The sequence below is a fragment of the Xenopus tropicalis genome, chromosome 3, assembly GCF_000004195.4.
Source record: "Xenopus tropicalis strain Nigerian chromosome 3, UCB_Xtro_10.0, whole genome shotgun sequence".
Taxonomy (NCBI): Eukaryota; Metazoa; Chordata; class Amphibia; order Anura; family Pipidae; genus Xenopus; species Xenopus tropicalis.
Genome location: NC_030679.2, coordinates 140,960,987 through 140,986,422, shown reverse-complemented (window position 1 = coordinate 140,986,422; position 25,436 = coordinate 140,960,987). Strand labels below are relative to the sequence as shown.

At 48.0% G+C, this 25,436-nt stretch overlaps 2 protein-coding genes across 2 annotated transcripts in view; one reads left to right on the top strand and one right to left on the bottom strand.

Annotated features, from left to right (window-relative positions):
• palm3 (paralemmin 3) overlaps positions 1-1,081 on the bottom strand; it is a 32,358-nt gene extending 31,277 nt beyond the window's left edge. Inside the window, exon 1 of the mRNA XM_018092560.2 lies at positions 983-1,081. The gene's annotated coding sequence lies outside the window, so the exon portion shown is untranslated. The remainder of the gene's footprint in view (positions 1-982) is intronic.
• An 11,958-nt stretch (positions 1,082-13,039) lies between these two features.
• misp3 (MISP family member 3) lies at positions 13,040-25,066 on the top strand. The gene is made up of 4 exons (XM_031898246.1): positions 13,040-14,981; positions 19,816-20,295; positions 24,023-24,102; positions 24,716-25,066. The coding sequence occupies exons 1-4, from the start codon at positions 13,040-13,042 to the stop codon at positions 24,803-24,805; spliced, it is 2,592 nt and encodes an 863-aa protein (XP_031754106.1). The 3' UTR covers positions 24,806-25,066.
• The last annotated feature ends 370 nt before the right edge of the window (positions 25,067-25,436 follow it).

Below are 25,436 nucleotides of genomic sequence, written 5' to 3'. Positions count from 1 at the left end.
TATCCCCCCCCCATACACAGGTGCCCCCCCATACAGAGTATCCCCCCCCATACACAGGTGCCCCCCCATACAGAGTATCCCCCCCCATACACAGGTGCCCCCATACAGAGTATCCCCCCCATACACAGGTGCCCCCCCATACAGAGTATCCCCCCCCATACACAGGTGCCCCCCCATACAGAGTATCCCCCCCATACACAGGTGCCCCCCCATACAGAGTATCCCCCCCATACACAGGTGCCCCCCCATACAGAGTATCCCCCCCCATACACAGGTGCCCCCCCATACAGAGTATCCCCCCATACACAGGTGCCCCCCCATACACAGGTGCCCCCCCATACAGAGTATCCCCCCCATACACAGGTGCCCCCCCATACACAGGTGCCCCCCATACAGAGTATCCCCCCCATACACAGTAGCCCCCCCATACACAGGTGCCCCCATACAGAGTAGCCCCCATACACAGGTGCCCCCATACAGAGTAGCCCCCCATACACAGGTGCCCCCATACAGAGTAGCCCCCATCATACACATGTGCCCCCATACATGCTGCTGGCTGCACGTTAGTCCTCCTCTTCAGCGTCTCCTCTATATGCGGCTCCTTGTTCGGCGGAGCCAGGCCTTTTATAAGGTTGCGCCCGTGCGTGCGTGTGACGTCAATACGCACAGGCGCAACCTTATAAAAGGCCTGGCTCCGCCGAAGGAGCCGCATATAGAGGAGACGCTGAAGAGGAGGACTAACGTGCAGCCAGCGCGTCCCGCTGTCGGGATAGTTCCATGAATGTCCCGCATTACGGAAATGCGGGACATTTATGGAACTATCCGGGACAGCGGGACGCGCTGCCAAAACCGGGACTGTCCCGCGGAAAGCGGGACAGTTGGGCGGTATGATATATCATTGCAGCACAGATATTTGCTGTTAAAATGAACCTGGAATTTCAGATGGAGAGACAACTTTACTACCCTGCATAAATGTACTTACCCATCATTCGCTTCCAATTAGCCACAGGGTAATTCAATTCACTGAGACACTTGTTAGAGGCCTCACCCACTGCTACCTGAAGCTGTCACATTATATAACCGAATCTAAAAACAAACACCAAGATAAGAGAAACATCTGATATAAAATAGTTGTTACAGGCCCCTCTCACTTACCCATTGTTCTGCGTTTATATGTCACATGGTATAAGTGTATCTGTCAGATGGAAACCCACCTAGATATGGGGAACCCCTCATATAAACTACTTGTTACAGGCCCCTCCCACTTACCCATCATTCTGTGTGTGTGTGTCACATGGTATAAGTGTATCTGTGAGGTGAAACCCACCTAGATATGGGGAACCCCTCATATAAACTACTTGTTACAGGCTCCTCCCACTTACCCATCATTCTGTGTGTGTGTGTCACATGGTATAAGTGTATCTGTGAGGTGAAACCTGCCTAGATATGGGGAACCCCTCATATAAACTACTTGTTACAGGCTCCTCCCACTTACCCATCATTCTGTGTGTATGTGTCACATGGTATAAGTGTATCTGTGAGGTGAAACCCACCTAGATATGGGGAACCCCTCATATAAACTACTTGTTACAGGCCCCTCCCACTTACCCATCATTCTGTGTGTATGTGTCACATGGTATAAGTGTATCTGTGAGGTGAAACCCACCTAGATATGGGGAACCCCTCATATAAACTACTTGTTACTGACCCCTCATTCTGTGTGTATGTGTCACATGATATAAATGTATCTGTGAGGTGCAAATCCACCTAGATTTGAAGCACACCATAAATACTACTTGTTACAGGCTCCTCCCACTTTCCCATCATTCTGTGTGTATGCATCAGATTGTTTAAATGTTTTTATGAGGTGAAACCTAACTAGAAAAATCAGTTTGTATAAATTACATTACATGATATAGCTGCAACGTGTGTGTAGACGCTCAATGCCTGTCGTAACATGGTCAATTGTGGCACCACTTTAGAACTGTAGAATTGCCAGTGTTCCTTCCTGAATGTATTGAGCGTTCCATACAGAGCGTGTCCTTCTAAGTGCCTAGCTGTTATTCTCTGGAAGACGTGGTTATGGCGGCCATGTTAGGGCTCTGCTGTAAGTTAATGACTGATATCAAGGTGCCCGCATTCTGATAGGGAATCCATCTTTTTTTCTCAAGAGGCCATGCAAATTCAGTTCTGGGAAGTACTTTATCAGCCTTAGTAACGAGGGAATACCGTTTGCCCTCAGCGCTGGCACCAGAATAGGCTGTAGTGCTGGAATGAGAAGATAAATGAGAATAGCAACGTTTATGCAGAGAAGGCTAACTGCTTAAAGGTGGCCATACACGCACCGATATTATCGTACGAAACCTCGTTTCGTACGATAATCGGTGCGTGTATGGCATGTCGGCGAGTCGACCGATATCGCAGGAAGCTGCTGATATCGGACGACTCGCCGATCGGACCAGTTTGAAAATTTTGATCGGGCGCCATGGAAGGCGCCTGACCAAAATTCTCCCTTCAGAGCTGAATCGGCAGAAGGAGGTAGAAATCCTATTGTTTCTACCTCCTTACCTGCCGATTCAGCCCTGAATGGTGTGTGGCGGATCTTACGATGTTTCGTGCGACCGATGGTCGTACGAAACATCGTCAGATCGCCACGTGTATGGCCACCTTAATGTAAGAGAAAACATCCAGGGCCATGCTGAGCCACACTCGCACAGGTAGGAAACTAGAAAGTGGGACACAGCGTTACCCACTGCTCTTAGTGCAGCAGGAAGACTTTGACCACAGCCACCAAATACCATGACCAAAAAAAACATTAAAAAAACCACACACGTCAGTAAGATTACTGCATAAATGGGCAATGAAAAACTCCATTAAGCCTAGACAAGCTAGTACAGGTATGGGATCCCTTATCCGGAAACCCGTTATCCAGAAATCTTTGAATTACGGAAAGCCCATCTCCCATAGACTCCATTTTAATCAAATAATTCAAATAATTTCAAAAACTGATTTTCTTTTTCTCTGTAATAATAAAACAGTACCTTGTAATTGATCCCAACTAAGATATAATTACCCCTTATTGGGGGCAGAACAGCCCTATTGGGTTTATTTAATGGTTAAATGATTCCCTTTTCTCTGTAATAATAAAACAGTACCTGTACTTGATCCCAACTAAGATATAATTACCCCTTATTGGGGGCAGAACAGCCCTATTGGGTTTATTTAATGGTTAAATGATTCCCTTTTCTCTGTAATAATAAAACAGTACCTGTACTTGATCCCAACTAAGATATAATTACCCCTTATTGGGGGCAGAACAGCCCTATTGGGTTTATATCATGGTTAAATGATTCCCTTTTCTCTGTAATAATAAAACAGTACCTGTAATTGATCCCAACTAAGATATAATTACCCCTTATTGGGGCAGAACAGTCCTATTGGGTTTATTTCATGGTTAAATGATTCCCTTTTCTCTGTAATAATAAAACAGTAACTGTACTTGATCCCAACTAAGATATAATTACCCCTTATTGGGGGCAGAACAGCCCTATTGGGTTTATTTAATGGTTAAATGATTCCCTTTTCTCTGTAATAATAAAACAGTACTTGTACTTGATCCCAACTAAGATATAATTACCCCTTATTGGGGGCAGAACAGCCCTATTGGGTTTATTTCATGGTTAAATGATTCCCTTTTCTCTGTAATAATAAAACAGTACTTGTACTTGATCCCAACTAAGATATAATTACCCCTTATTGGGGGCAGAACAGCCCTATTGGGTTTATTTCATGGTTAAATGATTCCCTTTTCTCTGTAATAATAAAACAGTACCTTGTAACTGATCCCAATTAAGATATAAATAATCCTTATTGGATGCAAAACAATCCTATTTGGTTTAATGTTTTATTGATTTTTTAGTAGACTTAAGGTATGGAGATCCAAATTACACTGAATAAATGGACAAATTTAAAGCATTACCTCACTTACACTTACTTACACACCGAATACCTCTTTCCCAGCGCTCCCATGTTGCTTGTCTCCAGTCGGGCCCCATACACAGGCCAATAAGCTACAGAATCTGGAGGGACCGGGATGACGGCTTTTAAGGGCCTTCCCCCTGAATGTTTACATAAAGTTCAGCATAGCAAATAGAAAATTGGTTAAAAAATTACTTTCTTCATGTGGTGAAGGTACTACCATTGTGAAGCCCCTAAAAGCAATTAACTAAAAGTTTAACCTAAAGTTTCAAGGACTTCAAATATGTCACTGGGGGTCACCATCTTGGAAAGTGTCCCCAACTCAGTGGGCTCTGGGCAGCTGTTAAGAAGCTGAGCTTAGGGGTCATAGCACAGAGAATGTGCTGGGAATCAGCAGAAAAGAAGATAGGGGGCTACTGGGCATCTTTGGGGGCACAGATCTTAGCAAAGAAGCCCAAAACATAATATACAACAATTCTGTGCTACTTCTTTATTTAGGCTTTAGTTCTCCTTTAAGTTGTGTTTGGGTGGAGTCTCTCTTTAATAAAATATCCTTTTCCACAGGTGACTATAGAGGTAAGGGGTAAGCAGATAACTACATAGGTAATCATACAGGCAGGGTTAGGCAAAGATACTGCAATACAGGTGATTATACAGGTAGGTGGGTAAAGATAAGTATATACATGTGAGGGTAAGTGCACAGAGTTACATACAGGCCATTGTACTGGCAGGGGTGACGTAAAGGTCCAGTTATACAGGTAATTATAAAGGCAGTGGGCAGGAAGGTAGATAGGGGTATGTAAAGTATTAGACAGGAGAGATAAGGTACATATACTGCAAGTCATTATTCAGTGGAGAAATTCTTTCTAGGTAAAGGTGAGTTCCCTGCTAGTGATGGGAAGGTATGTGTGTAGTACCATGTGTGTGTCCCACAGGTAAGCATTTGCACAGGTGAGTGAGCGGCACGGCTGCCCTTCTGTGTCCTCAGTACCAGGCAGTCACAACCAGTCCCTAAGTGATACAATCAGCTCATTGTGCCACAGCCGCAGCCACGGGACATTCTCAAGGTGACAGCGTGAGAGAGGGGATCGAGCAGGAACAGCAAGGTAAGTGCTACACAAGCTCTGAGCCGCACTTAGCCAAGTTACTGGGAGTTGTCTGAATGGGGGGGCAGTGTGAGGGAATAGTGAATAAGCACTGACTGGGGGGAGAAGTGCAGGAGGGCAGTGTGAGGGAATAGTGAATAAGCACTGACTGGGGGGAGAAGTGCAGGAGGGCAGTGTGAGGGAATAGTGAATAAGCACTGACTGGGGGGAGAAGGGCAGGGGGGCAGTGTGAATAGTGAATAAGCACTGACTGGGGGGAGAAGGGCAGGGGGGCAGTGTGAGGGAATAGTGAATAAGCACTGACTGGGGGGAGAAGGGCAGGGGGGCAGTGTAAGGGAATAGTGAATAAGCACTGACTGGGGGGAGAAGTGCAGGGGGGCAGTGTGAGGGAATAGTGAATAAGCACTGACTGGGGGGAGAAGGGCAGGGGGGCAGTGTAAGGGAATAGTGAATAAGCACGGACTGGGGGGAGAAGTGCAGGGGGGCAGTGTGAGGGAATAGTGAATAAGCACGGACTGGGGGGAGAAGGGCAGGGGGGCAGTGTGAGGGAATAGTGAATAAGCACTGACTAGGGGGAGAAGTGTAGGGGGGCAGTGTGAGGGAATAGTGAATAAGCACTGATTGGGGGAGAAGGGCAGGGGGGCAGTGTGAGGGAATAGTGAATAAGCACTGACTAGGGGGAGAAGTGTAGGGGGGCAGTGTGAGGGAATAGTGAATAAGCACTGACTGGGGGGAGAAGGGCAGGGGGGCAGTGTGAGGGAATAGTGAATAAGCACTGACTGGGGGGAGAAGTGCAGGGGGGCAGTGTGAGGGAATAGTGAATAAGCACTGATTGGGGGGGCGAAGGGCAGTGTGAGGGAATAGTGAATAAGCACTGACTGGGGGGGCGAAGGGCAGTGTGAGGGAATAGTGAATAAGCACTGACTGGGGGGAGAAGGGCAGGGGGGCAGTGTGAGGGAATAGTGAATAAGCACTGACTGGGGGGAGAAGGGCAGGGGGGCAGTGTGAGGGAATAGTGAATAAGCACTGACTGGGGGGAGAAGGGCAGGGGGGCAGTGTGAGGGAATAGTGAATAAGCACTGACTGGGGGGAGAAGGGCAGGGGGGCAGTGTGAGGGAATAGTGAATAAGCACTGACTGGGGGGAGAAGGGCAGTGTGAGGGAATAGTGAATAAGCACTGACTGGGGGGAGAAGGGCAGGGGGGCAGTGTGAGGGAATAGTGAATAAGCACTGACTGGGGGGAGAAAGGCAGGGGGGCAGTGTGAGGGAATAGTGAATAAGCACTGACTGGGGGAGAAGGGCAGTGTGAGGGAATAGTGAATAAGCACTGACTGGGGGGAGAAGGGCAGAGGGGCAGTGTGAGGGAATAGTGAATAAGCACTGACTGGGGGGAGAAGTGCAGGGGGGCAGTGTGAGGGAATAGTGAATAAGCACTGACTGGGGGGAGAAGGGCAGGGGGCAGTGTGAGGGAATAGTGAATAAGCACGGACTGGGGGGAGAAGGGCAGGGGGGGCAGTGTGAGGGAATAGTGAATATCACTGGCTGGGGGAGAAGGGCAGGGGGGCAGTGTGAGGGAATAGTGAATAAGCACTGACTGGGGGGAGAAGGGCAGGGGGGCAGTGTGAGGGAATAGTGAATAAGCACTGGCTGGGGGAAGGAGGGCAGGGGGGCAGTGTGAGTTAATTTTTAGTACGTTATAGAATGGCCAATTCTAAGCATATTTTCAATTGGTCTTCATTATTTACTTTTTATAGTTTTTAATTTGTCTTCTTCTTCTGACTCTTTCCAACTTTTAAATCAGGCTCGCTGACCCCAGCAGTGATTTTTGCTTTTTTTGACTGATTTTTCTATTCAGGTTCTCTCCAATTCATACACCAGCCTCTCATTAAACCACTCTCTGGTTTCTAAGGTCATTGAAACCCTAGTAACAAGATACCTGCTAAAATTCCTGGAGAGTTCCAACTGTAATGCTGCTGAACAAAAAGTGAAATAATAAAATTGCAAATTGTTTCAGAGCGGGAGCACAGCTCAGAAAGGCAGGGGGCACATTGGGGGGGGGGGGGTACTGACAGCAGCGGGCTCTCCCATGGGTGGCACAGGTCCCATTCTTAGGAACAGGGAGAGCAGCAAACAGGAAAGGGCACTTTGAGGTCTCCTTGAGAGCCCCATGAGAGCCCCATGAGTGCGTCATAAGTTTTAAAGGACAAGTAAAACTATTAAAAGGGTCACCCTACTGCTCCATTGGATTTCCAAAAGGGACTCTGTACCTCTGCGCAGTGGGAATGGGAAGAGCCATGGCTGGTCACAACCGGTCAGAAGCATTAACCCCCCCCCCGAAGGCTCTAATTATGGGGGTCATTTATTAAAGGGGTAGTTCACCTTCATATTAACTCTTAGTATGTTATAGAATGAGCCATTCTTAGCAACCTTTCAATTGGTCTTCATTTTTATTGATTTTTTTGCCTCTTTCTTCCAAATCTTTCTGGTTTTGTAAATGGGGGTCACTGACCCCGGCAGCCAAAAGAACTATTTCTCTGTGTGGCTACAATTTTATTATTAATATATTTTGTTACTTATTTTATTACTTATCTCTTTATTCTGGCCTCTCTAATTCCTATTGCAATGTCTCACTCACAACACTGCTTGCAGGGTCGGACTGGGGGGTGCAGGGTCCACTGGGGCTCCCGCCCCAGGGGCCCTGCAGGTGCCCCCACTGGCCGCGTCCCCTGACCCCCTCTAACCCCCCCCGCGCAGGGTCCCCCACCCGACGTCCTCCCCTGCAAGTAAGTTTAACGCGTCGGGGGGGGGGGAACGGTCGGGCAGGGGGAGCACTGGCAAACGTCGGGTCTGGGATGCCGGGGCCCACCGGGATTTTTCCTGGTGTCCCGGCGGGCCAGTCTGACCCTGACTGCTTGGTTACTAGGGTAATTTGGACCCTAGCAACCCGATAGCTGCTGAAATTTCAGACTGGAGAGCTGCCTAATAAATCAAAAACACCAAAAAAAAAGACCAATTGCAAACTGTCAGAATATCGCTCTCTACATCATCCTAAAAATTAGTTTAAATGTGAACACAGAAACATCCTACAGGAGAAACTGTGAGGGATAATATCTATTTAAAGGGAAACTGTACATAGTGGGGCAGGTTTGGCTGTACCAAGTCACTGGGTGGGGGGGGGGGCACTGTTGTAGGTGTAAATATTTGGTGCCTGTGTGTATGTACTTGCCATGTTTAGGGTTCCCGTGTTAATGAGTGTTTTGGTGTGAGAGGCAGCAGGGGATAAACAGGACTTACACTGAGGAGCAGTGACTCTGAGTACATAGGTGCTGGTTAATAAATACTCTCCCCCCCCCTGGAACTGACCCTGGGTCATTGGGTCTTCTAATGTAGTGTGGCCACTTGGCTGCTATCTGCACCTTATCCCTAGGGGAGAGGTAAGGGATACAGGGAGGCAGGGATGGGAATAGGCCCCTGATACACGCTAACGTATATTCTCTTCTCCGCAGCGCATACAAGGGAAAGGTCCATTCACATCCAACACCAGGTAAGAGTTTTGCTTCAGCTCCAATGACAAAGTTCCCCTTACACAACGGCCCTTGCTGTGCATGCCTTGCAGTGCATCCTGGGAGTTGTAGTTTAGCCGTGGAAGGGGCAGTAGGGTAATAGTTTCCCATTGCCGCCCTGAAATATTTGATCATACGTTTCGATACTGCTGCAACCAATGCTCTGGGAAGGAGAGGGTTAAAGGAACAGTAACACCAAAAAATGAAAGAGCTTTAATAAAAATATAATGTACTATTGCCCTGCATTGGTCAAAATGGTGTGTTTGCTACAGAAACACTACTATAGTTTATATAAATACGCTGCCTTTGTAGCCATTATGGTTCCAAAGCAGATAACAGATAAGCTCTGTAGAATATAATGGTGTTTTATATGACATGTGCCTTTTCTCCTTTGAATGGCTACACAGCTGCTTTGTTTGTATTAATATAGTAGTATAGCGGCAAACACACAACTGTGGGGCAACAGTACATTATATTGTAATTATTTCTATACACTTTTTTGGTGTTACTTTTCCTTTAATGTAGAGGGGCTGGCCTGGGTATGTCCAGGAGTTCAACAGCTGATCTGGCCAATCGGTCATTCACCGCTTTAAAAATGCAGTTTTGAGAGTGATCAACAGAGGGCGCTACAGGCAACTACAAATGTAATTGCATAACTAGAAGGGAGGGAATCAAAGTTCATTACAGTAATCACAGCAGCGATGATAGGGGCCCCCCGAGTACAGCAACATGTCATATGCCCAGGGTCACGGGGACTCCCACCAGGGCCGCTACATTAATGGCTGATCCCCCAACCTCTAGGCTCTTAAGAGCAACAACACACAGTTAGGGGGAGGGAACCATAGGGAGAATGCATCCTGTCCTGCAGAGCTTACACTCTAATATACAGAGGGACACAGATACAATACAGGGAGAGGGAACCATTGGGAGAAGGGAATCCTGCCCTGCAGAGCTTACACTCTAATATACAGAGGGGCACAGATACAATACAGGGGGAGGGAACCATTGGGAGAAGGGAATCCTGTCCTGCAGAGCTTACACTCTAATATACAGAGGGACACAGATACAATACAGGGAGAGGGAACCATTGGGAGAAGGGAATCCTGCCCTGCAGAGCTTACACTCTAATATACAGAGGGGCACAGATACAATACAGGGGGAGGGAACCATTGGGAGAAGGGAATCCTGTCCTGCAGAGCTTACACTCTAATATACAGAGGGACACAGATACAATACAGGGAGAGGGAACCATTGGGAGAAGGGAATCCTGCCCTGCAGAGCTTACACTCTAATATACAGAGGGGCACAGATACAATACAGGGGGAGGGAACCATAGGGAGAATGCATCCTGTCCTGCAGAGCTTACACTCTAATATACAGAGGGACACAGATACAATACAGGGAGAGGGAACCATTGGGAGAAGGGAATCCTGTCCTGCAGAGCTTACACTCTAATATACAAAGGGGCACAGATACAATACAGGGGGAGGGAACCATAGGGAGAATGCATCCTGTCCTGCAGAGCTTACACTCTAATATACAGAGGGACACAGATACAATACAGGGAGAGGGAACCATAGGGAGAATGCATCCTGTCCTGCAGAGCTTACACTCTAATATACAGAGGGGCACAGATACAATACAGGGAGAGGGAACCATTGGTAGAAGGGAATCCTGTCCTGCAGAGCTTACACTCTAATATACAGTGGGGCACAGATACAATACAGGGAGAGGGAACCATTGAGAGAAGGGAATCCTGCCCTGCAGAGCTTACACTCTAATATACAGAGGGACACAGATACAATACAGGGAGAGGGAACCATTGGGAGAAGGGAATCCTGCCCCGCAGAGCTTACACTCTAATATACAGAGGGACACAGATACAATACAGGGAGAGGGAACCATTGGGAGAATGCATCCTGTCCTGCAGAGCTTACACTCTAATATACAAAGGGGCACAGATACAATACAGGGGGAGGGAACCATAGGGAGAATGCATCCTGTCCTGCAGAGCTTACACTCTAATATACAAAGGGACACAGATACAATACAGGGAGAGGGAACCATAGGGAGAATGCATCCTGTCCTGCAGAGCTTACACTCTAATATACAGAGGGGCACAGATACAATACAGGGAGAGGGAACCATTGGTAGAAGGGAATCCTGTCCTGCAGAGCTTACACTCTAATATACAGTGGGGCACAGATACAATACAGGGAGAGGGAACCATTGAGAGAAGGGAATCCTGCCCTGCAGAGCTTACACTCTAATATACAGAGGGACACAGATACAATACAGGGAGAGGGAACCATTGGGAGAAGGGAATCCTGCCCCGCAGAGCTTACACTCTAATATACAGAGGGACACAGATACAATACAGGGAGAGGGAACCATTGGGAGAATGCATCCTGTCCTGCAGAGCTTACACTCTAATATACAAAGGGGCACAGATACAATACAGGGGGAGGGAACCATAGGGAGAATGCATCCTGTCCTGCAGAGCTTACACTCTAATATACAGAGGGACACAGATACAATACAGGGAGAGGGAACCATAGGGAGAATGCATCCTGTCCTGCAGAGCTTACACTCTAATATACAGAGGGGCACAGATACAATACAGGGAGAGGGAACCATTGGTAGAAGGGAATCCTGTCCTGCAGAGCTTACACTCTAATATACAGTGGGGCACAGATACAATACAGGGAGAGGAAACCATTGAGAGAAGGGAATCCTGCCCTGCAGAGCTTACACTCTAATATACAGAGGGACACAGATACAATACAGGGAGAGGGAACCATTGGGAGAAGGGAATCCTGTCCTGCAGAGCTTACACTCTAATATACAGAGGGGCACAGATACAATACAGGGAGAGGGAACCATTGGGAGAAGGGAATCCTGTCCTGCAGAGCTTACACTCTAATATACAGAGGGGCACAGATACAATACAGGGAGAGGGAACCATTGGGAGAAGGGAATCCTGTCCTGCAGAGCTTACACTCTAATATACAGAGGGGCACAGATACAATACAGGGAGAGGGAACCATTGGGAGAAGGGAATCCTGTCCTGCAGAGCTTACACTCTAATATACAGAGGGGCACAGATACAATACAGGGAGAGGGAACCATTGGGAGAAGGGAATCCTGCCCCGCAGAGCTTACACTCTAATATACAGAGGGGCACAGATACAATACAGGGAGAGGGAACCATTGGGAGAAGGGAATCCTGCCCTGCAGAGCTTACACTCTAATATACAGAGGGGCACAGATACAATACAGGGAGAGGGAACCATTGGGAGAAGGGAATCCTGCCCCGCAGAGCTTACACTCTAATATACAGAGGGGCACAGATACAATACAGAGAGAGGGAACCATTGGGAGAAGGGAATCCTGCCCTGCAGAGCTTACACTCTAATATACAGAGGGACACAGATACAATACAGGGAGAGGGAACCATTGGGAGAAGGGAATCCTGCCCTGCAGAGCTTACACTCTAATATACAGTGGGGCACAGATACAATACAGGGAGAGGGAACCATTGAGAGAAGGGAATCCTGCCCTGCAGAGCTTACACTCTAATATACAGAGGGGCACAGATACAATACAGGGAGAGGGAACCATTGGGAGAAGGGAATCCTGCCCCGCAGAGCTTACACTCTAATATACAGAGGGGCACAGATACAATACAGGGAGAGGGAACCATTGGGAGAAGGGAATCCTGCCCCGCAGAGCTTACACTCTAATATACAGAGGGGCACAGATACAATACAGAGAGAGGGAACCATTGGGAGAAGGGAATCCTGCCCTGCAGAGCTTACACTCTAATATACAGAGGGACACAGATACAATACAGGGAGAGGGAACCATTGGGAGAAGGGAATCCTGCCCTGCAGAGCTTACACTCTAATATACAGAGTGACACAGATACAATACAGGGAGAGGGAACCATTGGGAGAAGGGAATCCTGCCCTGCAGAGCTTACACTCTAATATACAGAGGGAAAGGATGGCATCAATACATCAATGCTCTCTCGTCCAACTGGATTCAGATATAGGACCAGTAGGCAGCCTGTAAGGCCCCATAACCAGCCCAATAATGGCTGGGACTGGGCAGCTTTATACAATTTTCAATGGATTTAATGTAAATGTAATTGTTATAGAAAGCAGCATTTCTTCATCCTTTTCGCATCTCTGGCTCTGACTGTTGCAACAATGTAGTGCACATCAGTTCTCCTCCAGGCCTGTTAGGCTACCGGCTTCTGCTACATTGTTTTGGGAGTCAGAAACATATTATTATTATTAACAATAACAATAATTATACAGTGTTTTGATATATAAATATATTTACTACTTGTATTTGTGATTCGCCCCTACAGTTTTATCCACCCCCCTCATGGAATCAGAGCAGTTAATATCTCTGGATCTCTGTCCAACCCCAACCTCCCACCTCATAGACATCTCAGGTGAGACTGTGCCTGAAGAGCAATCCTCAAAGTGCTTTCTACAGACTGGGCAGGTGGGGGCGCCAGTGTCACAGCCAGCTCCAGTTACAGAGCAGGAGACAGCAGTGGGGCAAGTGAAGGAACAAGATACACCTGCAGAGGGAACAGGAGAGGAGACAGAGGGGGCAGTTTCAGATGAACAAGTGGCTGCAGGGGGTGCAAATTTAGATTCACAGGTGATAGGGGAGGAAGGGCCCGGGGTACCTGAGCCGCTCATACACCTACATACAGAGGGTCCAGTTGCAGAGGAGGCAGAGCCCACCCTACAGGTAACAGGGGAGAATGGGGTAACTGAGCAGCTCATACAGGTGCATACAGGGGGTCTAGAGGCAGAGCCCACCCTACAGGTAACAGGGGAGAATGGGGTAACTGAGCAGCTCATACAGGTGCATACAGGGGGTCTAGAGGCAGAGCCCACCCTACAGGTAACAGGGGAGAGTGGGGTAACTGAGCAGCTCATACAGGTGCATACAGGGGGTCTAGAGGCAGAGCCCACCCTACAGGTAACAGGGGAGAGTGGGGTAACTGAGCAGCTCATACAGGTGCATACAGGGGGTCTAGAGGCAGAGCCCACCCTACAGGTAACAGGGGAGAGTGGGGTAACTGAGCAGCTCATACAGGTGCATACAGGGGGTCTAGAGGCAGAGCCCACCCTACAGGTAACAGGGGAGAGTGGGGTAACTGAGCAGCTCATACAGGTGCATACAGGGGGTCTAGAGGCAGAGGAGGCAGAGCCCACCCTACAGGTAACAGGGGAGAGTGGGGTAACTGAGCAGCTCATACAGGTGCATACAGGGGGTATAGAGGCAGAGCCCACCCTACAGGTAACAGGGGAGAGTGGGGTAACTGAGCAGCTCATACAGGTGCATACAGGGGGTCTAGAGGCAGAGGAGGCAGAGCCCACCCTACAGGTAACAGGGGAGAGTGGGGTAACTGAGCAGCTCATACAGGTGCATACAGGGGGTATAGAGGCAGAGCCCACCCTACAGGTAACAGGGGAGAGTGGGGTAACTGAGCAGCTCATACAGGTGCATACAGGGGGTATAGAGGCAGAGCCCACCCTACAGGTAACAGGGGAGAGTGGGGTAACTGAGCAGCTCATACAGGTGCATACAGGGGGTCTAGAGGCAGAGCCCACCCTACAGGTAACAGGGGAGAGTGGGGTAACTGAGCAGCTCATACAGGTGCATACAGGGGGTCTAGAGGCAGAGGAGGCAGAGCCCACCCTACAGGTGACGGGGGAGGAAGGGACAGTCAAGGTGGGAACAGATGGAAAGGCGAGTGACTCAAGTGAGGAAGCTGAGAAAGAGGTGACACCTAATCCCTGTGCCGGCCCTTGCTGGGAGGGGACAGTAGAGTGCCCTGACGCCTGCCGGGAGAGGGAGTGCACCCATAGAGAGGTGAAGACAGACCCAACTGGGCAGGGAGACACTCACACTGGGACCGAGAGGAGACAGTGCCACAGCACAGCAGCCATGAAAGAGAGGGAGATCCAGGTAGAGGAGGATGCACCCATCTTTGAGACCCCCATAGAGAGGGAGATCCGGTTGGCTATGGAGAGAGAGCAGATGCTCCGGCAGGAGAGGGGTATCAGTGCCCCGGTGGGGCAGCCGGAGCTGGTGGAGGTGCGCAGGAAAGTGATAGTGGGGGAGCAGCTGGCAGGAGTGGGCAAGGAGCGCCAGCTGGCGGGGGCACAGATGCTCCGAGACATCCAGCAGGAGAGCCGCAGGGAGCAGGACCTGGTGGAGCTGGGGAAGGTGATGGGGACCTACGATCGGGGGCAGCAGCAGGAGGTGTACGAGAAGAAGATGCTGTTCGAGAGCATGGTTACAGGTCTGTCTCTCTTACATGTCTCTCTGTGACTGTTACATGTCTCTCTGTCACTGTTACATGTCTCTCTGTCACTGTCACATGTCCCTCTGTCACTGTTACATGTCTCTCTGTCTGTCACATGTCCCTCTGTCTGTCACTCTTACATGTCTCTCTGTCTGTCTCTCTTACAGTCCCTCTGTCTGTCACTCTTACAGTCCCTGTCTGTCACATGTCCCTCTGTCTGTCACTCTTACATGTCTCTCTGTCACTCTTACATGTCTCTCTGTCTGTCACTGTTACATGTCTCTCTGTCACTGTTACATGTCTCTCTGTCTGTCACATGTCCCTCTGTCTGTCACTCTTACAGTCTCTCTGTCACTCTTACATGTCTCTCTGTCTGTCACTCTTACATGTCTCTCTGTCACTGTTACATGTCTCTCTGTCTGTCACATGTCCCTCTGTCTGTCACTCTTACAGTCTCTCTGTCACATGTCCCTCTGTCTGTCACTCTTACATGTCCCTCTGTCACTGTTACATGTCCCTCTGTCTGTCACTCTTACATGTCTCTCTGTCACTCTTACATTTCCCTCTGTCTGTTACCTGATCTCTGCCTTGTCACTTTCCCCTGCAACTGTCACCTGCGCCACTCTTCCCTCCTCACCTTTCTTCTTTCTCCATGACTTTCTCCATCCCCTGGCTCCTAGCAACAGCAGCCCCCCTGCTAGTGACATCTCTGCCATATAAACCACTCTTTTATACCAGCATCCCCTACAGCAGCCCCCCTGCTAGTGACATCTCTGCCATATAAACTGCTCTTTTATACCAGCATCCCCTACAGCAGCCCCCCTGCTAGTGACATCTCTGCCATATAAACTGCTCTTTTATACCAGCAACCCCTACAGCAGCCCCCCTGCTAGTGACATCTCTGCCATATAAACTGCTCTTTTATACCAGCAACCCCTACAGCAGCCCCCCTGCTAGTGACATCTCTGCCATATAAACTGCTATTTGCTACCCAGGGGCGTAACTACAGAGTATTCTATGTTGATAGAATAGGTCAACTTTAGGGCCCCCAAATTGCTGTGGGGGAGAATGACAACTAGTTACGCCGCTGCTTATACCAACAACCCCTACAGCATTTGTTTCATAAAGGTACTTTGCTAAGCAACACTTTTATACTAGCAGCCCCTACAGCAACCCAGGACCTGTTCCCCAGTTCTACTCTAACTGTTACTCAGGAACAAAGGGAAACATATTTGACACTAGCCCTGGGCTACCGGGGACCTGTCATTAGTTGCCCAACTGCAGCTTGACATATAACCGGACATTGCAGTTTAGCAACATGCCCGTCCTTGATCTACAGCCCTTGTATTGCATCCTAAGGCTATCCTCCTGTTTCCTACACAGATTCCTTCATTGTTCAGGTTTCTGACTCCCACACCCAGATTCCAACCCCTGTCCCCACATCTCTTTATCAACTCTTTTGGTGAGACTGCCCAATGGGAGGATCTCTGCCCGGTCTGACCACTCACATACTGGGTGCCAGACAGCTCAATGTGGGGGTGCCCAACCTCAAGCTGGATCTCCCTATTTATATAAACTGGGTTGACTCCATAAAATCTGATGATAACATTATCTAATTGCACCAATTCTAACTGGGGCTCCCAGTTAGGGGGGGCTCAGCTTGACAATTTGGGGTGAATATGTATTTGCTCTCCTACATTTTATATCAGGACAGATATTATTAGGGGCGCCAAATTGTGTGACACTCCCAATGACCATGGTATTAGTCAGAAATGGTAGCCATCAGAGTCATTGGGGGTATTTAAAGAAAGCAGCAAAATAGCTGTGGTACAGACCATATTAAAGCTTCATACTGGCCCCAGCCTGGGGTGGGGGGTTCACAACTGGAGTAACTGCATGGCAGGTCCAGACTGGGATTTAAAATAGGCCCTGGCATTCCAAGTACGCAGAGGCCCAAACAGCCCCCCATAGGCCCAATAAATACTGAGTGTCTATGGCACCTTACAGCAGCCCCTCTGGCATTTGCCTGAACCCACAGATTGCCAGTCCGGCCTGATTTTCAGTACACAGAGGCCCAAACAGCCCCCCATAGGCCCAATAAATAGTGAGTGTCTATGGCACCTTACAGCAGCCCCTCTGGCATTTACCTGAACCCACAGATTGCCAGTCCGGGCCTGATTTTCAGTACCCAGAGGCCCAAACAGCCCCCCCCCCCATAGGCCCAATAAATAGTGAGTGTCTATGGCACCTTACAGCAGCCCCTCTGGCATTTGCCTGAACCCACAGATTGCCAGTCCGGGCCTGATTTTCAGTACACAGAGGCCCAAACAGCCCCCCCATAGGCCCAATAAATAGTGAGTGTCAATGGCACCTTACAGCAGCCCCCCTGGCATTTGCCTGAACCCACAGATTGCCAGTCCGGACCTGCTGCATGTTGCCTGACAACACCTCAGTGATTTTGGTTTATGTTCTCCTGTAAAATGCCAAAATGTGCCCCCATAGCAGCCTATTTTACCTTTTTGTACCAATTCTTCACATTGAATTGTTTATTTTGAATGAATTGATATAATTGGGTGTATTTTGGACTGGAAGTTGCAGGCATGGCAATGGAAGGTGTTATACCGCTGAGTGCCCTCCCTGGAATGCCGATTAAGGCAAACTAACCCATGACGTCAGCCAGCAATAACACTTAGAAGTTCCATAGGGAGCGGCTCTGCGCTTATAACCCTATTGTATTTCCCAGCTGCTGCCTCAATTCTCTGCTCAATTTGTTCTCATGTCAACCCAGCCCTCTCCTTAACCCCCCCCCCCCCCCTCAGCTGCTCTATTGCCCCCCCCAGAGGCAATGGTAGTTTCCATGCCTGTGCTGTTTCCCTGCCTCTCTCTCCTTATCTGCAGATCTGGGCTTTGTGCCGTTGCTACACAGATCCTGAGCCGCCCAAGCTGCCATTCTACTCACCCCCCCAGTGTTTCCTCACCTGTAACCCAACACTCTCCCTCTCTCCCTGCTAATAGCCAAGAAAGGGAAAGTCAAGGAACCTTATGCTCATGAAACTGTTTTACTCCACCTGTCAATTACCTGAACTGTTTCCTCCTCTACACTCCTGTAAGTGGCTTGTCCCTCCTGCTTAACCTGTTACTCCCCCTATATACAGTTGGACTATTCCTGTAGTACAGGATATTCCCAAAGCAGTCCCCCAAGTAGCCAAAGCAGTACCTGGCACCCTGGGCATATTCTAATCTGCCATTACTGGGGTGGAAAGTGCTGTTACCCAGCATTCCAGCATCAAAGCAGACCCAGCAAAAATTTGGCAGGGAGAGAGGAGCATATAGTACAGGGCAGGACTGTTGCTTACAATGGGGGGTCAGATAGGATCTGTGCCACTGTGACAGAATGCTCTGTTATACAGATAGCTAGAATCTCAGCCATAAAGCAGGGCAGGACTGCTGCTCACAATGGGGGGATCAGATAGGATCTGTGCCACTGTGACAGAATGCTCTGTTATACAGATAGCTAGAATCTCAGCCATAAAGCAGGGCAGGACTGCTGCTCACAATGGGGGGGATCAGATAGGATCTGTGCCACTGTGACAGAATGCTCTGTTATACAGATAGCTAGAATCTCAGCCATAAAGCAGGGCAGGACTGCTGCTCACAATGGGGGGGATCAGATAGGATCTGTGCCACTGTGACAGAATGCTCTGTTATACAGATAACTAGAATCTCAGCCATAAAGCAGGGCAGGACTGCTGCTTACAATGGGGGGATCAGATAGGATCTGTGCCACTGTGACAGAATGCTCTGTTATACAGATAGCTAGAATCTCAGCCATAAAGCAGGGCAGGACTGCTGCTTACAATGGGGGGGGATCAGATAGGATCTGTGCCACTGTGACAGAATGCTCTGTTATACAGATAGCTAGAATCTCAGCCATAAAGCAGGGCAGGACTGCTGCTTACAATGGGGGGATCAGATAGGATCTGTGCCACTGTGACAGAATGCTCTGTTATACAGATAGCTAGAATCTCAGCCATAAAGCAGGGCAGGACTGCTGCTTACAATGGGGGGATCAGATAGGATCTGTGCCACTGTGACAGAATGCTCTGTTATACAGATAGCTAGAATCTCAGCCATAAAGCAGGGCAGGACTGCTGCTTACAATGGGGGGGATCAGATAGGATCTGTGCCACTGTGACAGAATGCTCTGTTATACAGATAGCTAGAATCTCAGCCATAAAGCAGGGCAGGACTGCTGCTTACAATGGGGGGATCAGATAGGATCTGTGCCACTGTGACAGAATGCTCTGTTATACAGATAGCTAGAATCTCAGCCATAAAGCAGGCAGGACTGCTGCTTACAATGGGGGGGATCAGATAGGATCTGTGCCACTGTGACAGAATGCTCTGTTATACAGATAGCTAGAATCTCAGCCATAAAGCAGGGCAGGACTGCTGCTTACAATGGGGGGGATCAGATAGGATCTGTGCCACTGTGACAGAATGCTCTGTTATACAGAGAGCTAGAATCTCAGCCATAAAGCAGGGCAGGACTGCTGCTTACAATGGGGGGATCAGATAGGATCTGTGCCACTGTGACAGAATGCTCTGTTATACAGATAGCTAGAATCTCAGCCATAAAGCAGGGCAGGACTGCTGCTTACAATGGGGGGATCAGATAGGATCTGTGCCACTGTGACAGAATGCTCTGTTATACAGATAGCTAGAATCTCAGCCATAAATACAGAATAAATGTGTAAATGAGTAAACTTTTGAGTTACTATAGGATTGTAATTAATCAATTGTAATTACCACCTACCTAATGTTCTTACAGTGCCCTCGGAATCTCCCATCAAGAAGAGGCAAAGTGAGTCCCCAGATTTCCTGGAGCCCGAGTTTGCTGAATTTGTGCTCCTAGATGGCCCTACCATTGTGGCACCAGAAGCTTCCAATGTTGAGGTTAAAAAAGGACCTTCATTTGCGGAGGCCAATGGAAGCAATGTTATCCTCATAGAGCACAGTTCCCTTCTCTGCCGACCTGCATCGGTCAGCCCCCTAGACTCACCCCCTGTGGTTCCAACCCCACCATCTTCCATCCGGGCAGAATCTCCGGCCCCGGCTGCAGGGAGCCCCTACTTCATGCTCAACTCCCCCAGCCCTCGCTCTCTGCTGGAGAGAGAAATCGAAGAGGTGCAGCAGAGGGAGAAAGAACTGAAAAGGCAACGGAGTAGCATTTATGGGAAGGAGGCCCTGGAGATTCCCATAAAGGCACAGGAGAATCGAGAGGACATAATGTCTGGGGAATATCAACCAGGTGAGACCAGAACCTTCACAGAGTCAGAGACAATGGTGCAGATCATGTAAACTGAAGAGTCAATAGGGCACAAAGGAATAAAGGTGGCCACCTCGGATCTTCTCCTGATATCCCTACCTACGGGTGGCCGATAACGGGCTAATTCAGTCTAGAACGACGGGTATAGGCGCAGTTGGTTCAGGGACCGCATCAATGAGCCGATGCGGTCCCCAATCCAACTAAATTTTTAAACCTGCCTGATCGATATCTGGCCAATTTCAGGTTAGATATCGGTTGGCAGGCCTGTTGTTAGTGCCCATACACGGGCCGATTAGCTGCTGAGACAATCTTAGGGACCCATATCAGCAGCTAGAATTGGCCCGTGTATGGGACAGAAGGTTCACCTTTTGGCACCACTTCATTTCAACATAAAGAAAGAGAGGCTGGCCAGTAGGGCAGGAGATGCCACCATTAAAGGGGTTGGTCATCTTTAAATTCACTTTTAATATAATGTAGAAAGTGCTATTCTGAAAAAATTTGCAATTGGTTTTCATTTTTTTATTATTTGAGGTTTTTAAATGATTTAGCTTTTTGTTCAGCAGCTCTCCAGCTTGGAATTTCAGCTGCTATCTGCTTGCTAGGGTCCAACCTAGGCTAGCAACCAGACCAGTGTGTTGAAAGAGAGACAGGAATATGAATAGAGGAGGGCCTAAATAGAAAGATAGGTAAAAAGTAACAACAACAATCAAGTAGTAGCTTTACAGAGCAATAGTTTTTTGGCTGAAATGGAAAGCAATTCAGAAACGATAAAAAAACAGTGAAGACCAATGGAAAAGTTGCTAAGAACAGGCCATTCTATAACATAACCTGAAGGTGAACTACCTCTTTATATATAGTTGTGCAGTGGGCTTTGTAATGCTGAAACATGTCAATAGCTGCACTGTCCCACACTGCCTATTGAAATAAATGTGAGTGGGTATGGATGAGAATAAGCCCCGGTTCCACAGCCCTCATGGAGAATAGGCCCACTATCTAAACAAGGTTATTAGGCAAATCAGTGATATCTCAGGTGTGACACAAGGGCCCGGGGCACATACGTCCAGCATTATGTGGGATAAAATAGCAGAAGTACTTAATAATGGAACGGCCATCGTGCCCAAGAGAATAATGCTGCAACAGCAGCGGCTTTGTGCGGGGTAATAAAATGGGAGGGGAGCAGTTTCATAGCCGCAATAAAAGCAGTAGCTCCAAGTATGTGATAATAAATAACATCGGTGTGACTAGGAGCACCAGTCCGGGCATGGCAGGGAGCATCCCAGGCAAGTGGTGGAAAGGAGATATAAGCACCAGCAATGGAGGGGGTTCTGTCATGAGTTAGGTAATGGAATACCTTACCTAAAGTGGAGGTAATGGCTTAGTCTGGTCTATTGAAATCTTATACCATTCATGACAGTTGTACCGTGCAAGCCATAACTAAACAGCACCGCACTTTGGCTTCCGGTTCCAACACCAGAACTGTTCTACTTAATATTGTTAGTTACACCCTGTCTGTGTCATATGCACACATTTAGTAAATAGCCCTTAATTAAAGCCCTTAAAAGCAGCAGCAGTCATTACGGCTAAGCATAGGGTTGGGCTGGGCTGGCGGGGAAAAACCTGAAGGGGCCCTGCTGACCCAGAACCAATCCCCATATAAAGGGATAATGTACCCCCTACTGTAAATGATAAGGATATTAGCAGTCACTGAGGGGTTCTGTGACCATATAAAGGCACAAGGCTGCAGGCTGAGTTATACAGGGAACTCTGAGTATCACTCATGTATTATAAGGGATAATGTACCCCCTACTGTAAATGATAAGGATATTAGCAGTCACTGAGGGGTTCTGTGCCCCCCATATAAAGGCACAAGGCTGCAGGCTGAGTTATACAGGGAACTCTGAGTATCACTCATGTATTATAAGGGATAATGTACCCCCTACTGTAAATGATAAGGATATTAGCAGTCACTGAGGGGTTCTGTGCCCATATAAAGGCACAAGGCTGCAGGCTGAGTTATACAGGGAACTCTGAGTATCACTCATGTATTATAAGGGATAATGTACCCCCTACTGTAAATGATAAGGATATTAGCAGTCACTGAGGGGTTCTGTGCCCATATAAAGGCACAAGGCTGCAGGCTGAGTTATACAGGGAACTCTGAGTATCACTCATGTATTATAAGGGATAATGTACCCCCTACTGTAAATGATAAGGATATTAGCAGTCACTGAGGGGTTCTGTGGCTATATAAAAGAATGAGACATCACAAAGCACTATTGATAATATCTAAAAGCACTGTTAATAAGGATATATGTTAAAGGTATGTGTTATTTACATGCTTATATATACATGGTATTCTGGCCAAAGGGACCCCTTGTAGACTGAGGTGCTCTGTGCCTGCCCTAACACTGTCAAACACACAAAAAGGACTTTGACACTAGGGTGGTGATTCTCTATCTGTGGGGCTATTCAACTAGGGGGGCTCCATGAGTGGAATTATGGGCCAGCTGTATTACATGCTTAATCCTGGAAGTAGCTTAAACCTCTAGCATGGTGAATGCTCCAATTATGTCTTTATATTTTCTATGGGGGCCTAAAGCCAAACACTCCAAAAGTACCTACTTAATGGTTACACACCCTTGGGTCCTGAATAGATCAGAGATGTGACCAGTTAGGGTGAGAGTTGGGGAGATGCCAGTTTGCTCCCCTAGATACCCCTGGACTAGCAGCTTGAGGGTCTATTAGAGTGAGATTTTGTATCAATACTTATTTTATTGGAACTAAATGGGACCTCACTAAAGGTTTGGCCTTGAAGTGGGAGTAGGGTTGCTGGTTCGGTGTTGACCCAAACAGTTCGGCGTTTTTATAAGGCCTATCGGGTCTCAACTGTCTGTTTGGCTTTCAGAGTTGTGAAACCCGAACAATAATCTGGCCAATAAATGAAAAACAAATATTAAGATACTCACCTCAATATGGCTTAGTTATCATCAAGTAGAGTTAATTTCTTATCATTACAGACAGTGTCGGACTGGTGTGCCAAGGGCCCCCAGAAACCTTAGACCTTTGGCCCACTCTCCCCTTCCCTGTTCACTTACCTTCTTTAGTCTCTTAATTACTTCTTTTTACTATTATCTATCCATTCCTCCATTCCTTCTGTTTCTTCTCATGTAGAATTGAGTAATGGCCATGCTAAAGGCATGCAAGGCAACTGGTTGGGTGAGCAGAGGGGCCCACTGGGAGTTCTCCTGGTATCCTGGTGGGCCAGTCCGACTCTGATTACAGAAACAACAAAAAACACAAATCAATTAATTGCCATTTTTTTAAACTTAGCATTGCTGTATTTCAAAGCTTTCTGAATAACTGATTTCTGTATAATAGATCCCATAACTTTGGATTTACTTTTCATTAGACAAAATATAGAGATAGGGTTCCCACCTGTGTGGTTTTGAACCGGACATCCCAATTTTTCAAAGGGCTGCCCAGTTCAAAACTTTCTTTCCAGTTTAAAACACTGAGAAAACCAGATAGAAATCCAGCCAATTGGATCTAATGATGTAATAACCCCACTTTGGCATCATAATCCCACTGACATCATTCACTGTGACCATAAGTGGGACCCTAAGTGGGAGCTTGATCCCCACTTACCCAACACCCAATAAGCTGCTTATTATTTTATTCTTATTCTGTATTGTGTGTTTATTGCTCACAGAGCGGCCCAGCTGGAGAAAACTGGAAGTTAACTGGCCCCCAAACCAAGAAGCGTCTGAGAATGGTCTAGAATATGAGCAGGTAATGGGCACAGACTGGCAGTGGCACTGCTATTGTATTGTGTGCTGTGTATACATTGTTGTGGGGTGTGAGTTTGCTGTGTATACATGTTTAGCAGTTGTACAGTGAGTGTTTGAGTCTGAGACAGGGTCGGAATGGGCATGGTGGGACACTGGGGGTGCTGTGTGCGCTCTCTGACCCAGGCACCCCTGCCCCATACCCCCGATCAGGGCCACCAATAGGGTTGCCACCTGTCCTGCTTTGACTAAGGCAGCCCCTTTAAAATCCAGGCTGTCCGAGTCAAAACATCATGCCCAGTTATGAAAACCAGGCAGAAACCCTCAGGATTGACCCTGACGGACGCAATAGCCCTGCCCCGACATCATCATGTGACATGCAACATCAGCACGTGATGACATTGCATGATGACATCAGCGGTTTAAAACCCGGCAAAGGTGGCAACCCTAGCAACGCGACGGTGAGGGGTGTGGAGGTTTGCAACTGGGAGGGGAAGGTCTGCGACTGGGGTGGGGGGGGCTCCTGAGGTGATAGCCCCAGTGGGCCCCCGGACACCCCAGTCCGACCCTGGTTTGAGACGATGCAGAATAAGACTTTAGACAATCTCTCCCCACAGGTCAAAGAAAGTGCTCCCCTTCGTAGACAACGCAGCCTTCTCATTCAGAGCTGGGAATCTGGCAACCCAACCCCTCGGGATGAGCAGTAGAAAGGACCGCACATACAGCTGCACTGACTATCTTGTTTTGTCTGGAATCCTACTATCCCTGTAGACTTTTTGAGAAAAAAAAAATGACACTGCCCCTTTCTTCCTGTTTGTCTCTGACATCACTGCTGCACATGACATCATTACATGACATCATCGAGGCACACTTTGGGCATCTGGCTCCACCTGCTGCACTACATTATCAGTATCTAATCTGCCAATCAAACTTTTTGTAATCTATAATAAAGCTAATTTTTAAATAAATTATTCAATATTCCTCTGGGTTGGGACTGAGTTGGGGGAGGCTAGGGTAGGGTGGGGGAGTGGGTGGGGCTCACTGGGCAGATTTGCACATGGTAACCCATAGCAACTAATCAGTGATTATATTTTTACAGCCAACTGAAGGTTTAGCAATAAAAGCTGAATTCTGATTGGTTGTCATGGGTTACTGCCCAGGTGTAAATGTGCCCAATGTTTATAAATGACCCCCCCAATGTCAGCTGTCAGCAATGGTCCCAGGTACCCAGACTGAGGCTGGAAATGGGTCTAACTAGAATAAGGATAGGTACAGGGTGTTTTTGTGGGGGCAGTAATAGGGAATGGGCAGGTACAGGACTGTTATAAGGGAAGGGCC